The 15,894-nt window shown below is 40.4% G+C and overlaps 1 protein-coding gene across 2 annotated transcripts in view; it reads right to left on the reverse strand.

Annotated features, from left to right (window-relative positions):
* Window positions 1-15,894, reverse strand: part of ascc3 (activating signal cointegrator 1 complex subunit 3) — a 68,578-nt gene that overhangs the window by 38,886 nt on the left and 13,798 nt on the right. For both annotated transcript variants that reach the window (XM_052066400.1, XM_052066401.1), the window contains exons 12-19: window positions 15,710-15,886; window positions 14,900-14,971; window positions 9,349-9,483; window positions 2,205-2,396; window positions 872-1,096; window positions 578-697; window positions 197-361; window positions 12-98 (exon numbers count right to left, since the gene is read on the reverse strand). In XM_052066400.1, coding sequence (XP_051922360.1) covers window positions 12-98; window positions 197-361; window positions 578-697; window positions 872-1,096; window positions 2,205-2,396; window positions 9,349-9,483; window positions 14,900-14,971; window positions 15,710-15,886 — 1,173 coding nt within the window. The remainder of the gene's footprint in view (window positions 1-11; window positions 99-196; window positions 362-577; window positions 698-871; window positions 1,097-2,204; window positions 2,397-9,348; window positions 9,484-14,899; window positions 14,972-15,709; window positions 15,887-15,894) is intronic.

Consider the following 15,894-nt stretch of genomic DNA (forward strand, 5'->3'; position numbering starts at 1 on the left):
GGCAATCTTACCTTTAGCTGTTCGAATTCCTCAGCCTTAGAGACAATACTGAGGATGTCAGCTTCTGTTCGTTGAGAGTTGAAAAGTTCATTGAATGTCTTCATAGGGGAGAGAAATACACAAAATAACTGGTCAATGAATTGAATATCCTTGTGAAGAGATGAATTGTAGCCGCTTTTCAGCTGTATTTGTCTACCTCTATAGTGTTGTATCTGATGTAGAAGTGGCTGGATGTCCTTCCCAGGTCAGTGGAGGCAAAGTAGCCAGTGCGCTCTTCATAGCGGATCATCCTGGCTTTGTCCAGCTTCCTACCAGACTCTACCGCAAGCTCCTTTCTGTACAGCTCTAAGGACGGATCCATCTGAAACATCCAAAGGCTTCATTTCCAACTCCCAAAATCACACTGACGTATTCATATTACTACATAAAACACACATGGTATGTATTCTGAAAAAAAGAAGTTAGGATTTTATCTGCAAAATATCACATTTATTTTTTTTACAAAGTAATAAATTGACTACAGCATATAGTATTCTTGTGACGGGGAACAATGCTGAAATCAAGTGAGTTCACAAACCTGCAAGGCCTTGTAATTGATGCCATATGCAAGTGGATTTGCCCTCATGCGCACATAGAGGTAAGTGTAACTGAGCCACTTCACCGCCTCATCCACATTTGTGACTGTACCCAAAGCTATCTGCAACGGCAAGAGACAAATGTTCACGTTAACTACCGGTCTCTGTCACAACCCGATGGACACTGGAACAAAAAAAAAAAAACCTTTTCCGTGCTTTGAACTGTTTCTCATAATAATGTAGCTTTTAAAAAACAGTGCCCCCCCTCTCCCTCAAAAGAACACTTAAAGACTAACCTCAGCATTGAGGTTGTCAGCCAGGCTGTCAAGAAACTGACTTTCAATTGGATTCTGCTGAGTAAGAAGGGTCAGGTAATGGCTGAGCTTGTCATGGGTGGTAATGATGGTGCCTTCACCATACTTGTCAAACTGTGGCCGTCCTGCACGACCAAAGATCTGCATCACGTCCAGGATGCCGAGATCCACCAGGGCACCACGCTTGGCATCGTAAATTTGTGTCCCCTGGAGTCATAAGAGACAGGAACAAATACAACTAAAAATATTTGAGCAAAGCCAAGATACAGTGTGTCCATACAAAAAAAAAGGTATTGCAGAGTGTATATCAAAAGTGGCACAGTGTACCAGTGGTTAGCACAGCCGCCTCAAAGGACTGCACTAATTTTGGGGGTTCGAATCTCAATGAAGATCCATGTACTCCAATTTCCTTTCACATTCATAAAAGACGCTTATGTTATTTGGAGACTGTAAATTGTGTTTTTTTGTGAATATGCGTGTGAATGGTTGTTTGTCAACATGTGCCCTGCGATTGGTCGGGAACCGGTCTGGGGTTAGCCGCCTTTCACCAAAGTCAGCTAGGACAGGCTCCATCTCACCTGCGACCCTTGTGAGGATAGGCGGTACATATACATTTTTAAACGTCAGGTTTATGTGAGTTTGAAAAATCAGAAAAAGATAAACTATATTACATTTTTTTCCACCATTAATGTGACCTATAACGTGTACACCTTAAAGAAAAAAAATCTTCTACAGAAGCAAACTAAAAAGAACAGATTGTGTAGTTGCACAAATGAATGTTATGCGCCATCACTGACTCGTATTTGCAATTGTGCATAGTTTCCTCCACCATGTCCAAGGCCCCACCTGAAAAAAAAAAAAATCCCCCAAAACATGATGATGCCAAGACCGTGCACGACTGCAGAAGATCTCTGGGACCAGGGATTTTGCTCTAAAATGTGACTACAAAAATATCAGGAAACGCCAAGGGCAACACCTACATTTTAATTGTGTTTAATCGGAGTCACTTTAAGTATTGGCAGGTGTGTGTTCAATCCAATTCAACATTTGTTTGAATGGGACTGATTTATTCTGAAAGCCACATCCCCAGTTGTAAATTGGCATGCTCACTTGTACAATCAGATTATCTCCGTTGTGTATTTTTATTTCGCCTCTTGGAAAAAAAAGACCCTTTTTTCACTTGTACAGTTTATCGGTCACATTAATGGTGCAAGAACTTGAAACTTCAGTAGGGGTGTGTAGACCTTTGATATCCAATGTTTGTTAACACACGATGTAAGTAAAAATTAAGACAGAAAATTGAAAAATAAAGAACCTTAATTATAACAGCATGGGCTGGCAGGTTCACTCCCCAGGCCAAGGTGGCGGTACAGACAAGCACCTTGAGGTACCCTCTGGAAAACATACTCTCCATTAGGTTGCGGTCAGACCGCAACATGCCGGCATGGTGGATCCCAAAACCTTCTGGAAACATCTCCTTCATTTGCTTGTTTCTGGAGCGCTGGATCTATAATTTTAGACAAAAGAAACTGCTTGAAAATAAAATAAATAAACAATTAAATACATCTCTTGTTAGTGTGAAGGGAGAGAAAAAAATAGACATTTAAAATAATAATGTGCAAATAATACAGAAGAGATGGATTTAAAAAAAAAGTAAGGACATTTCCAATTTACATTGAATTTTCTGCCAACAAGTCACTCACACACAAACACAGGCACACAGAGTTTGGAATGCATCTATGATTGACAGGTGGGTTATGACCTGGTTGTGCTCGATGGGAGTTCTCATTATAGGGGCTTTATCTCATTCCGCGGGCATCTAAATGGAGGTTAAAACACACCAGGCCTCTGCACAATCAAGGACAGGCCGTAACTGTCAGTCAGCACTTGAGCCGAGAGTTTGTGTTAAAACAAAGGTCTGGACTTGATGTGTGTTTGCAATGTGGCTTTTAAAAAATTGAAATGTATTTGTAAATAAATTTCCTTAAAAAGATAAATAAAGAACAAAGAGACAAATTATTTTACTGGGGGTAGGAGGAAGTTGCCATTTAGATTATAAATGAAAATGTATGCACTCACACCCACGCAACCAGATGAATTTTTGACTTGCTCATGCTGAATCACAGCATGCATTTGCAACCATTATGCTGGCAGTCTTAGCCCTGGGAGTGGATTTCAGAAACACTGCACAAGGTCGGATTAAAGACAAGGAGATAGATGCATGTACAATATTTCTTTTTCACCTTCACGGCATACAGTAAATTCCAAAGAAAACACGTCTGGATTATACGCAGAACACTTTGGAATAACCCCCAAAATTGCTGTCCCTCAAATTTTTTCTAGGAATGGCCATTCTTGAGATTTTAGAGATATTAATACTTGCAACCATACTGCTTTTCAATCCGGCATTTCAACAGCATTCTTTCCTATACTGTTTTTCTTTTGGAAAAACACCAAACCAATATTAGCATGAACACAACTTCATTGTTATTATTTCTTTTTAAATACAACTACAGCGACATTAATGTAAAATCAACAAAAACAATAATCGACATAAAATGACATGGTTTCAAGAAATCGGTATTACATGAAATCAACCATTATTTAGTTTTAAAAAATGGTGTAAGAGCACGTTGTAAGTTGGATCTTAGGGAGCTTTGTTGAAACTATGGCAGAAGATCCACCTACCATTAATAAAAGTCAAACAACAAACAAAATGGGAAGATTGTAAAAGGGACCATCGGGCTAGGCCAAGGAAGATTTCAAATCATCAACATGGAAAACTTCAAGCAATATATCTTGGAAATAGGAAATCCACAACAAAACAAATGAGGCACAAATGGCCGCAACGTCTGTGACTGAGCTATACGAAACCATCGAAAGAAAATGGGACTCGCATATCAAAAAGCCAAATGAAAGCCATCCTTAACATCTAAACAGAAGAAAACAAGACTACAGTAGGCTCAAGAAAAGCAATCATAGAGTGTGGACGACAGGATTAAAGTGATACTCGTTGACAAATTGCAAATCTGCATTGGGCAAGGTGATAATGCTGAAACTTGTTTGGTGCCGTTCTCGTGCGATTTATGAAGATGACTGCCTGAAGAAAGTGCAAATTTTCAGTCATTGAGGATATGAGGCTGCATGTCAGCTACATGCATAAATTAATATGAGATTTTGCTTTTTCTGATTCCATCTATTGAAAGAAAGTGTGCAGATGACATCATTTTTCAAGACACATTTTAATTTTAAGGGGTTGTTTTTGCTAGTGAGAATAAAATCGTAAGCAACTTCCTTGAAGAAAGTCTCATAGTGTAAATGTCATGGCTTGCAAATAGTCGAGATCTCAATCCAATCAAAGATTGGTGGTGGAAATTGTTATAATAGCCTGAGGAGGTAAAACAAAGTACCGGTACTAGTAGTGCAGTGTTGTAATGTTTTGCGTGAGTTTGTTTCTAGTTTTTCATGATTCCATATTTGAGTGTTTTTTTTCCTCTCCTTGATGATAGAATAATAATAATTGTGACTGACTGTAATTTTCTTTCGTGCTTGTTTTCAACTCAACAGTATTCTCCTCCAACTGCTCATTATGAGCACCGGTAGGCTTTCCGTTACGACAAATTTATGTTGGAATCAGTGGAAAAAAAGGCACCAGGTAAGCTCCCTGTTCAGTAGCTTAGCAACCACTGCCTAATAGGGTGACCATTGCGCCGGGCCACGGTCACCCCTGACAAGAATTCAACCACAGCTAAGTTTGATCATCAAAATTATTGGATGACAAAGGCGGTGTACGCATACTCATTAATGTTGAGCTACGTATCTTGTCAGAAAAAAGGGTGCCAAATTTGGACCTTGAAAAGGAACCCTGACTATCATGTTTTCGCATGTGCAATGCATTCCGGGACAATGACGTGGTACTGTTGCTGCCCACATCGCTGACACCTGCTGAGCAAAGCAAAACAATTGCGATCTACTACGAGCATCAATGAAAAGGAGTCAAAATGCCACACTGCTTTTGGATAATAACCAAAGGGGAATTAAGAAAGCGAGATAACGAAAGCCTCCAAAGCTTTCCTAAAGAAAGGAAGTTCAGAAAACATTGAATGTGTAACATGTCCAGTAAAAAACTTACTGTACTTGATTATAATTACACAAAATATGTGAAATGATGAATGCTGATGTGTTCTTTTACTATATCCTCCACTACCAACGGGTGAAACAAAAATGTGTTTATGTTCCCCGACTTCAAAAATTAAAGTGGCACCGCCTCTTTTAAGTACAACCCCCACCTTTGACTTTCCCCATTTTTTCTTGATGTCCATGGGGGTGGAGGGGCTTGAGAGCTGGAAAAAAATGTTTTGATTTACAAGTTTAAGTATTTTAATACAATGCTGTCAAGCTTTGAGAGTGAGACGATTAAACACAGCGAATACAAGAAATCCTGCTGTGCGTTGTCAATATTCTTAAACACAAGGCAGTCGGACCCCACCGGTTACAGGAGGATGCGGCTGGAAGAGTATGCCTGCCCGAAGACCTGCGGCTCTGCTCTCGTCTCTGGTGTATCTGACAATAATTAAACTAAACTAAATTCGGTGCCTGCCATAATTCCTCACACGGAGCCTAAATTTCCATGAGTGACAAGTGAAAAATTGGATTTGATAAACTTTATTGTCAAATGTACTGTATGTGAAACATACAGCACAGATGAATGTGGTGAAAGATGCCAAATGTGAAGAAAAAAGGCGGTGGATGACAGAATATTTTTTACTCAAAACAACAATATCCACCAAAGGCTATTTATGTGAAAACAAAAAGCAAAATGCAGCCTGGTGGTGGGTGTCTTCAGTCAAGTTTGTGCAACAAAGCCACGTAAGATGCGGAAAAGGGAAGGGAATTGAAATGCTGCAGCAGAAGCTTTGCTTTGAGTGTTGCAAACTTGATTCTCAGCCCTAATCTGAGGTGAGTCAGCGCTGATGTGTGCTGTGCCATGGCTATGTCTGAGATGGCTGTGATCTAAGCTCCAGATCGGGCCCCATTAGGCTCTTCCACAAGCTGATGCTGCTACTGCTGAGCTTGCTCCGTCCACAGATAACTAGCTGCCAGCTCTATTCATTGTTGATCCTACTTGCGAATGTGCAGAGAATCTTAGTGTACGTCAGAGGCTTAGCGACCTGTTTGGTGAGAACTATAGAAATAAAAACAATTTGAACATTTGTGATTAATTTAATTGCTATTAAGGTAAGAAGCTGCGCCTTTATTTATTTATTTATTTAGAAGATGTGTTAATTAATAACAGCGGTGACCTGTTATTAATTAAAACATTTTCTAAATCAATTCAGCGTCAGTGACATGCAATATGGGGCTGAATGATGAATTGCATTTGCAATAAAATTGTGACTTACTTCAATGCAAAAGCTGCAATTTAAACAGTCAGTATTTTATGTCAGTCAATATTGATATATATTAACAATTATAATCATCTAGTTGAATTCCAATCTGCAACTTAAAAAAAGGTTTAAAAAAGTCAAATTAGCTGATCGCTTATATTCCTTTGGTCAATCTGAACGATTATCATGTGAACAGTGCCAGGATATGTCACAGTCCTAGTATGTTAAACTAGTACACAGACACTAATCTTTCTCTCTCCACACAAAAACACACACACGTAGGTCACTGTTAAAAGTCTAAAGGGGCGTGCTTCGCTGTGCTTACTATATTTTTAAGGGTACAACAATGTATGAAAATATTTGGAAACATTTGCTATTATGTTTTTTTGGGATCATAGTTTGTGGTATATTCAATTATCTGAACTATGAATATTGGCAATCAATCACTTTTTGGGACGAGTTAATCACTTAAATTCACGATTTGCAGTCAAATTTACTTCTTTATCGCTCATATTTACTGTGTATTACTAGTTGAACTGGATGCAAACATATTTGTCAACACTCCAAAACTATTCTATCATGCAGTAGGTGGGATTTTAATTTACGAGGTATATTATTTGTATCCATGTACATATTACATTTCATTGATATGGGCATGCAATTCAACTGAATGATTCATTTTTCCTTGCATTGCGGCTCATCACTGTTGATCAATGTACCACAGAGCTGTTTTGAGCATGGTGACAGGCTGTCATGGATCTGACGCGATGGGTGGACAGGTGGTGGACTAGTTCTTAAAAATAGCAGCAAAGGAAAGCAAACATATTAATGAGGTTGTGTGTGTTCATGATGTGAAATCCCCGCGGGCTACATAATCAGATGCAGTCTGCCTCCATTGGAATTAAAGCTGACCATCTGAAGAACACACACACACACACACACAGACACACACACACACACACACACACACAGACACACACACACACAGACACACACACTTTTGTGAAAAGGCAGACTTCCCTCACAATGAAAGAGAATGCACTTAAATTATATATGACACACTGACGCCTTTATCATTACTGATTTGAAACTACTATTTAAGTAACGTGCATACTGCTTTGAAGACATTCACAATGTACAGTAGATCCTTGGAAGTTTACTATGTTATCCCTTCCTTTCCTTATCGAGACTACAAAATTAAAACAGGGTTACCAAACAGAGCAATGTATTGTATTAAGTACATGCGACCACAAGGTGTCTCTTCAAGTCCGCAGTATTCTTGGGTGCTTAGTTTCTGGGGACTGGATGGTAAACATCAAGGTAAACAAAGAAGTAAAGAATAGAGGTGAAGGCAGGCGCTTGATTGTGAGCAAAGAAGAAGAGTCAAGCAGGCTCATGCGGACAAGGAGCCTGTATCGAGTCACTGCGGAATCGCTAATTACTTCAATGCAACAGAGACAACAGTATTCAGTAAATAACATATAAAAATAAAGGCGGTGAAGCAATGAATTGCTTTGTATCACACTTCATGTTATGGTCATTGAATTTGTAATTGCTAAAAAAAATAGCTTTTATTTTTTACCAATATTCAACTGAAAACACTACAAAGACAAAAAAAAAATAATGTTCAGATAAATACCCATTTGCCCCCCCCCCTCAAATATTCACTCATTTTGAATTTGATGCCAGCAAAACATGTCAAAAAAGTTGGGAAAGGAGTATGTTTACCACTGTGTTACATCACTGTGTTTGGAGCTCTGGACAGTGTTGAAGCTTTGTGGATGGAATTATTTCCCATTCTTGCCTGATGGACAACTTCAGTTGCTCAACAGTCAAGGAAGGGGTCGATGTTGCAAATGAACCTTTCGGAGATGTCACCTTCTATACCCAATCATGACACTCACCACTTTCCCATTCACCAATGAGATGTTCCAAACAGGTATCCTTTGAGCAGACCTCAACTTTCCCAATCTTTTGTTGCACCCGTCATCTTGCAGCTATGTTATTTCTCTATAATACACCACATGAAGCCTGAAGTAGACATTGCCTGGGCAGGAAATGCCACAATTGGGTGGGATTACCACAATGTTTTCACAAAAAGACAGTAATCACTAGTTCACCAAAAACTATATTCAGCAATAACTGATTTTTGTAGTTGCTGCAACATAAACTTGATTGGCAGCATTTCAAACCCTTGTGATAAAACCAATTAAATAACAATGAAAGAGAAAAAAACAGAAAAGCTGTTTAGACTTGTGTATTTTAAAGCTGAAAAAATAAAAGCTAATTTATATGTCTGACCTAAGAGGTGCTTTAATTCTCATATGCACATTGGGGATTAGCACACCTTTAAATATTAATAGAGGGCAATTTCCAGAGAGCAAATAAGCGGTGCATTATCTCCCTGTGGGCTTAAAGTGGAATCGCCTTGATGCCCCTTAGTTCACAAGCGCATGCCGGACAGACAAACATTCAAAAGAAAAACTAATGGAGTGGATAATACTCATTGCATTGAGATTGGTCTGAGCTAATGTAAATGTAGAGCCTATGAACCAAACTGAATTCTATGAGCACAAATTACAGGAACAGTTGCGACAATTGCCTTTGAAAATCTGCTTCAAAGACTAATCAGGCGATGAGGCACCATTTTTAGTCGCCCGACATAATAGCCCGTCTCTATTTCCAGCCCTGGAAAGCAGGAAAAGTGATCTGATTTGTATACATATCCCTTTTAAATAGAGGGAAGATTAGCGACACATCAATCACGGCTCATCCCCAGGGAATGAAAGAAAATGGTTACTAAATTTATCACACTGGCTTCTGCTGCAAGTGATTTAAATATGGGAATTAGAGCTCCACTGACCATCCTCTGTTAAGAGAGTAGAACTGCACCTCTGTATACTCACAGTGCATAGACTATTAATTACCTGATCGCAATCACTCTTTCTCCATTGCCTTCACACAGGCACACTAAGAACATTGGCATGTGCGCACACACAGTCACAGCCACACCCACCCACGTTTTTGGTATCGATACAAATAGAGTGCAAGTGAGACTGATTGGCTTTGTACCTGTTTTTCACACTGGCCGTAGTCAGGACCTTGGTCTGGTTGAAAGACGCACGTTTCTCCATGGTTCTTAGCCATCTCGATTAGCCCCATGGCTGTCCTGACTGTTGCGTTACGAGCATGGACGAACACCATTACCTGAAACATTAAATGACATATTTAAAGCCCGAAATCCGTCTGTCTCCACATCCATCTATATTATTTAATGTCATATATAATTTGATATATCGTGGAATCTTGTTTGTCACCCGACAATTTCGCATATCACTGTAATGTTTCCTTCCTATTGAAATGAATGGAAATGCAATTAATTCATCCCAGGCCCAAAGTGATGTTATATTTACCTTGTTTTTATTGGGTGTATGTGGTTGAAGAAATACCGTAGAACAGTGGTCAGCAACTTAGATTGGCCAGGGGCCACATTTTTTTCCTAACAATTCCATCACGGGGCAAAATTACAATTTCTTCAGACAAACCCTGCTTTACCTACCAACAATATTGAATTACCGGTATTATCCATAGGGATGTAACGTATCAAAAGCTCATGGTGTTATCATGCTATTGAAGTCACGGTACGATAATTATCGCGAGATCGTGAAAAATGTACTGCAGAAAGCTTCACTGAACGTTCGAGGTACGTTATGCGTTTTGCCCTAGATTTTTGTCAATAATACATCTTCAAATATAGATTATCGTGCATGCACTTCTGTTCCTGTTCCAGCAATATATTTATAACATTAGAAATGTGATACTGCCTATTAACAGTGATTATGTCCCAAAATTACAGGAACAGTTTCTTCATAGACACAACTAAATAACATTAAATAAAAATAATCAACTAACCTTGTTATTTTCTTTTTCTGTGCTTAGTGATATGGTTAAATTTGTAGGGCTGTCGCATTTGATGTGAGGTCAGAGGCAAGAAAGGAATTTGTGCGAAGCAGAGGTCTAACGGATCACCGTTCCCGGCCAGACGACAGTGTGGTTTGGCCAGATATGCTGGTGTGAAGGACCCCTGCCGCCGAATCAATTGCGAAGGCACGCTCAGACAGGGGGTAGCACCAGGAGGGACACACGGCCATGAAGTGCATTCTAAATCTCCATAATCAATATGTCCTTCCAATTCCCGTCAGTTTGACTTTTAGCTTTTGTTTGGGGGGTGGGGGGGGTGTCAGGTCATGTGGTTTATGTACGCCCCTTACATAGAACAATTAGTGGGCACGGCTGCCTCTTGACTTGTGTACATTTCTCGAAGAATTAACATCTCGTCGACCGGTAAGCCAATCGTTAATTTCCTTGTTTTGATCAAGTCAAATCAAGTACAACTTTACTGTCAAATGCGCTGTATGATGTGGTCACAATACAATCGTATTCACTCTCCAGGCACTCAACTGGACCCATAACTCAAAAAACAGAAGTGGAGCACTTCCAGGAAAAACGCAGAACAAATCACGTTTTAAGCAGAATTGTTATTTTTTTACTCAACCAAGAATACGAACCACCGCTGTCGAATATAGAACTATATAGAATTAAATTATGAAGAAAAAAAAAACATGTTTATGCTAGCTAATCATTGCAGAATGTCTTTAGGGCTGCGATTGGCAGGGTGTCCCTCGCCTACAGCCCCAAGACGGCTGGGATAGGCTACGGCACCCCCCAGCGACCCTTGTGAAGATAAATCGAATCAGAAAATGGATGGATGGATGTCTTATGGGGCACTTGCTTTTGGCAGCGTCCAATGCAAAATAGGGAGCCGGGAGGATGGCGGCGGTGGCCTACCTTGAGCAAGCCACATTTGTCAGTGGTTGCTAAGCGACCAAACAGAATGGCAGAATGTTCCCCCTTGTTTGGACAAAGTAAGCTGCAGCTAAGCAATATGATTTTAGCAAATTTCTAACTAAATGTGTGGCTTTTGCTGTGAGTGAAGAGGACACGACAAGCAGCAGCAAGAAAAAGGTAATTGGTTCATCTGACTATACATATACAGAAGCTCGGCAAGACCTCAGCCAGTTCAGACTTCTTGAAGCTTCGCCCTTCCTTTTTCACTGTCACCTACATACCACACAAATACCTTGCCATTATCCCTCCCTAATCAGTCGGCCACTATCGCTTGATTGGAAACACTGTATGACGTCGCTGTTGCGCTGCACCTAATTTGAAAATCCAGGCAACAACAAGATCACACAACCCTCACATCTAGGTGATGCAACATGAGTTCAGTCGCTGTACCGTGGTTAGAATGAGATGGAAAATTGTTTAGCACTTTTCTGAAACCCACCCACATGTACTTGGTTGTACAAAAAAAAAGAGACAAGTAAAAAATTATCCATTAATAAATTCAAAGCGCATCTAATATGGACTGCTTTTCACTTTAACGTTGCCTATTTCATGTGCCACTTTAGTTGAGGTTTTCTGTTATTTTTATTGTACTGCTTGTGTTCTTTTTTTTATGATGTTTTATGAAAACCTGGATGGCACAAAATTTCTTGAATTTCAATGAAAAGAAAACAGAGGTGATACTGTTTGGTCCTAGTGGCCCTTGTACATCCCATCCTGTAGACTTGGGCCCCCTGTCACCTTATCTTAAGTCAATAGTCTCAAACTTGGGCCTTACACTGGACAGTGATTTCAAACTTGACCAGCAAATTGGTGCCGTTGTTAAATCCAGCTTCTTTAACCTTAGACAGCTGGCCAAAATAAAACCTCTCCTCTTACATGAACACTTTGAGACAGTAATTCATGCCTCTGTCACATCCCCGCTCGATTACTGCAATGCCCTTTACTTTGGAGTCAGCCAGTCCTCCATTAAGCGCCTTCAGCTGGTCCAGAATGCCGCTGCCCGCCTCTTGACTGGTACTCGTAAGAGGGAGCACATACTGTAACTCCTACTCTGGCATCCCTTCACTGGCTCCCCATACATTTTAGAGTTATTTTCAAGATCCTCTTATTTGTTTTCAAATCTCTAAATGACCTCACGCCACCTTACGAGCTCATCCGCCCCTACACGCCTGCCCGCCTCCTCAAGTCTGCGGACCAGACATTATTAGAAGTACCAAGAATTAAACTGAGGCTCAGAGGGGATCGAGCCTTTTCTGTTGGTGGTCCCTCTCTCTGGAATGACCTCCCACTGACCATTCGGCAAACCTCCTCGCTGCCCATCTTCAAATCCCTCCTCAAAACTCACTTGTATTGTTTGGCATTCGACTCAGCATGACTTAGATTGGTTCTTGGTTTTACTGTTCGGTGCTTCCTACCGTCTTTAGTACCGATTAGTTTTACTGTTTATTGTATATATTAAATTGCTCCATGTACAGCACAGCGATGGCTGTTCAAAAGTGCTCTATAAATACAGTTGAGTTGAGTTGAGATGTTTGTACTGTGACCTTTCGTTCCCTGAAAGGCGCCTACAAATAAAATTAATTATTATCATCATTATTAGTATCATATCATCATCGTTATTTTAATACATATCAAATAGATACGCAGACCCCTAAAATAGAATACTGTATATTAAAAATGGTATTAGTTTACACTAGCTGGTTCGCCGCCCTCCGGGCGGCTCATCAGCTAATTCCTGCAGAAGGCTGGTAAGGTGGTGGTTCGCCGCCCTCCGGGCGGCTCATCAGCTAGTTCCTGCGGAAGGCTGGTAAGGTGGGCCTTTGGCCCACAAAAGTGTTGTTGCTTGGTTCAACTTTTTGTTCATCTTCATTGCTTATCGCGAAAATAAAGAGATGTTTAGCTCTACTAAATAACTAACAATTTCATTGAAATGCTTGTGGGTAGACAACATTTTTTTCGCTAAGATGCCCGCGCGATCGTAGTGAGCCACTGCCTGAGCGGCGCAGTGGCGGCGCAGTGGCGGCGCGGTGAAGTAGGTACGTTTTGAAAAGGTACAGACGGAAGGACAGCCCGCGTGCGGGACGACGGGCAATATATATATATATATATATATATATATATATATATATATATATATATATATATATATATATATACCGTATTTACACGACTATAAGGCGCCATTAAAAGTCTTAAATTTTCTCCAAAATGGACAGTACGCCTTATGGTGCGGAGCGTCCTTTATATGCGCTGAGTTCCAAAATCTGACTGACAGCCGACACGCTGTTTATATAGAGAAAAGGCGGAAGTGACTGTGAAAGAAGTCGGCCAATCAGGGAAGGGTGGGCGTGTATATATACATATATGGAGAGGGAGAGAGAGAGAGAGGGAGAGAGAGAACAGGCAAGCTAGTCCGCCAATGGTGAAGGGTGGGCGTGTAAGTGGACGCTGAAGGGAAGGGACGCCTCAAGCCAGTACTAACACTTGTATAGAGTGTGGCAATGTGCATTGTTGCAAAACAACTCCGGTTTTGGTTTCTAAGAACCCCTGAAAATAAAAAAAAAGACACGCCTACGAAGCTCAGTTCAAACTTAAAGCCACCGGTTATGCTTTTGGCATGCGTGCCCATCTCACAGCAGCGGTGAAAAAACAAGTCAAGCAAATTAACTCTGAGCTTGCCGTTATTCCCGGAGGCTTGACTAAAGAACTCCAACCGCTGGACATTGGCATCAACCGGGCGTTCAAAGTAAAGTTGCGAACGGCATGGGAACAATGGATGATCGGTGGCAAACACAACTTTACAAAGAGTGAGAGGCAGCGCTTGGCGAGTTACGCCACAATACGCAACAACGAGAGGGAACGCGGCGTTTTTGATGGATTACGGTACTTGCACAATTGTTCAATTCTTTCTACACACACACACGCGCTGCCACCATGTTTCGCTCTGTTCTTTACTTTCAAATGTGGGAAAGCTTCGCACGAGAGAAATGTTGACTTTGCTGTTGCTACTCCTTCTTTCCGCTCGGCAATGCGTAGCAACTCACACTAGCATGTGATGCATTCAATGACAACTGAGATGTGCAGTCCTCTGCTTCTGAAACAGAGGATGAGGACTTTGATGGATTTCTGGGTGATGATTGATCGAAAAACGTGAGAACATTATACGATGGCTAAATAAAATACACCCGAACTCAGTTCTGCTTTCGTTGCCTTTTTAAAAACGTGTTTTTAGCTTATCTGTATGTCTTGGCATGCTACCGTATGCTTCAAGCTAACGTGTTAGAGTGCGCGCATGCATGCCGTATGTTTAAGCTGGCGTATGTTTTACCACTGTAAAACTGAGGCCATTAGTACGGTGCGTCCTGTATATGTGTAAAATACAGAAATGTCACCCATTAATGAGACTGCGGCCATTAGTACGGTGCGTCGAATAGTCGTGAAAATACGGTAGATATACTGGCCAGTACATTAAAACTATAGCAGTTCCAAATATTTCTGTCTCACAGGAAATGAAAAATAGCTCTCATTATGTGCCAAAAAGTCCTATACAACTGCAAACTATAACCACGATTATTTTTAAATGCTTGTTTGAGCTACAGCTTTGCTTTTGGCTATTATTAGTTTGTGTAAACTGTGGCTAGTCAACGTGTATGTGTCACTAAATTGGACATTTCTGTTGTTTAATGCAACTATCGGAAAAGGGTGACAAAATTACCTGATGACCAGCTTTGACTTGCTCAACAACCTTGTTGTAGCAAACCTCCTCCATGTCATGAATTTGCTGGATCTAAGCAGAATAGAAAAATCAGTTATTAGTTTCATTAATAAATTCATGTCATGTTCAAATTAATGTTAGCTTTTCAGACAGTTTGAGGAGTCAGAAGAGACCACACGTCATTACACAGCAAAATACCGTATGTAATTGTGAATCGTGGATTCATTTTTGTGATCCACAGTAGTTCACAAAACGGCTAAAAGGTCAGCAACTGTTTAATGGTATCCTCTCAAGGGGTTGACACATTCTAGCCCATGTAGTGTGAAATACTCAATGATTAGTCATCTGGCATTTGGGACGCTTCACGACCATGATCACAATCACAATGTCTAAAGTTTGGCATGTCAGAATTTTTGTTGGTCATGCCGCATAGTGCGACATGTCCATCGGTTCTTTGACATTGACCAATAGGAAGACGGTGCCCTCCTTATGACAAGAAACAATGTGGTGTATAGTGTCTAAAAAGTGACTTGAACAAAATGGGAAATATTGGAACATATACAACTCTGTGTGTGCTAGCTGCAAAGCTAGTAGCTGATTAACAAAATTAGTGTCATTTAACAATGTATTACCTCAAGTTCCTTTTGGAGAATAGGCAGCCCATACTGCCCTCTTCCCACAATCCAGGACAATATAGATTATTAGGTCTTGCCATGAGTTTAGCATTATTTATTATTTTATAAAAATAATTTATTAAATTTATAAAAAATAAACACAGACACAAACTAATAGCAATCATTGTTCTTTTACCTTGTTAGTACTTTTGATGCCAACAAAGGTCTGTCCGAGTGGCACGGGTCTGAAACGACTGTCGAAGAAGAAGAGGCCAATATACGGGTTGACGTGCAAGAAGGTGGCCACATCTAGATAGTTGGGAAGAGTGGCGGATAATCCCAGAATCCTAATCATACTCTGGGTGGACTCCACCTGGGAGG

Source organism: Hippocampus zosterae, chromosome 5 (assembly GCF_025434085.1).
Source record: "Hippocampus zosterae strain Florida chromosome 5, ASM2543408v3, whole genome shotgun sequence".
Classification (NCBI taxonomy): domain Eukaryota; kingdom Metazoa; phylum Chordata; class Actinopteri; order Syngnathiformes; family Syngnathidae; genus Hippocampus; species Hippocampus zosterae.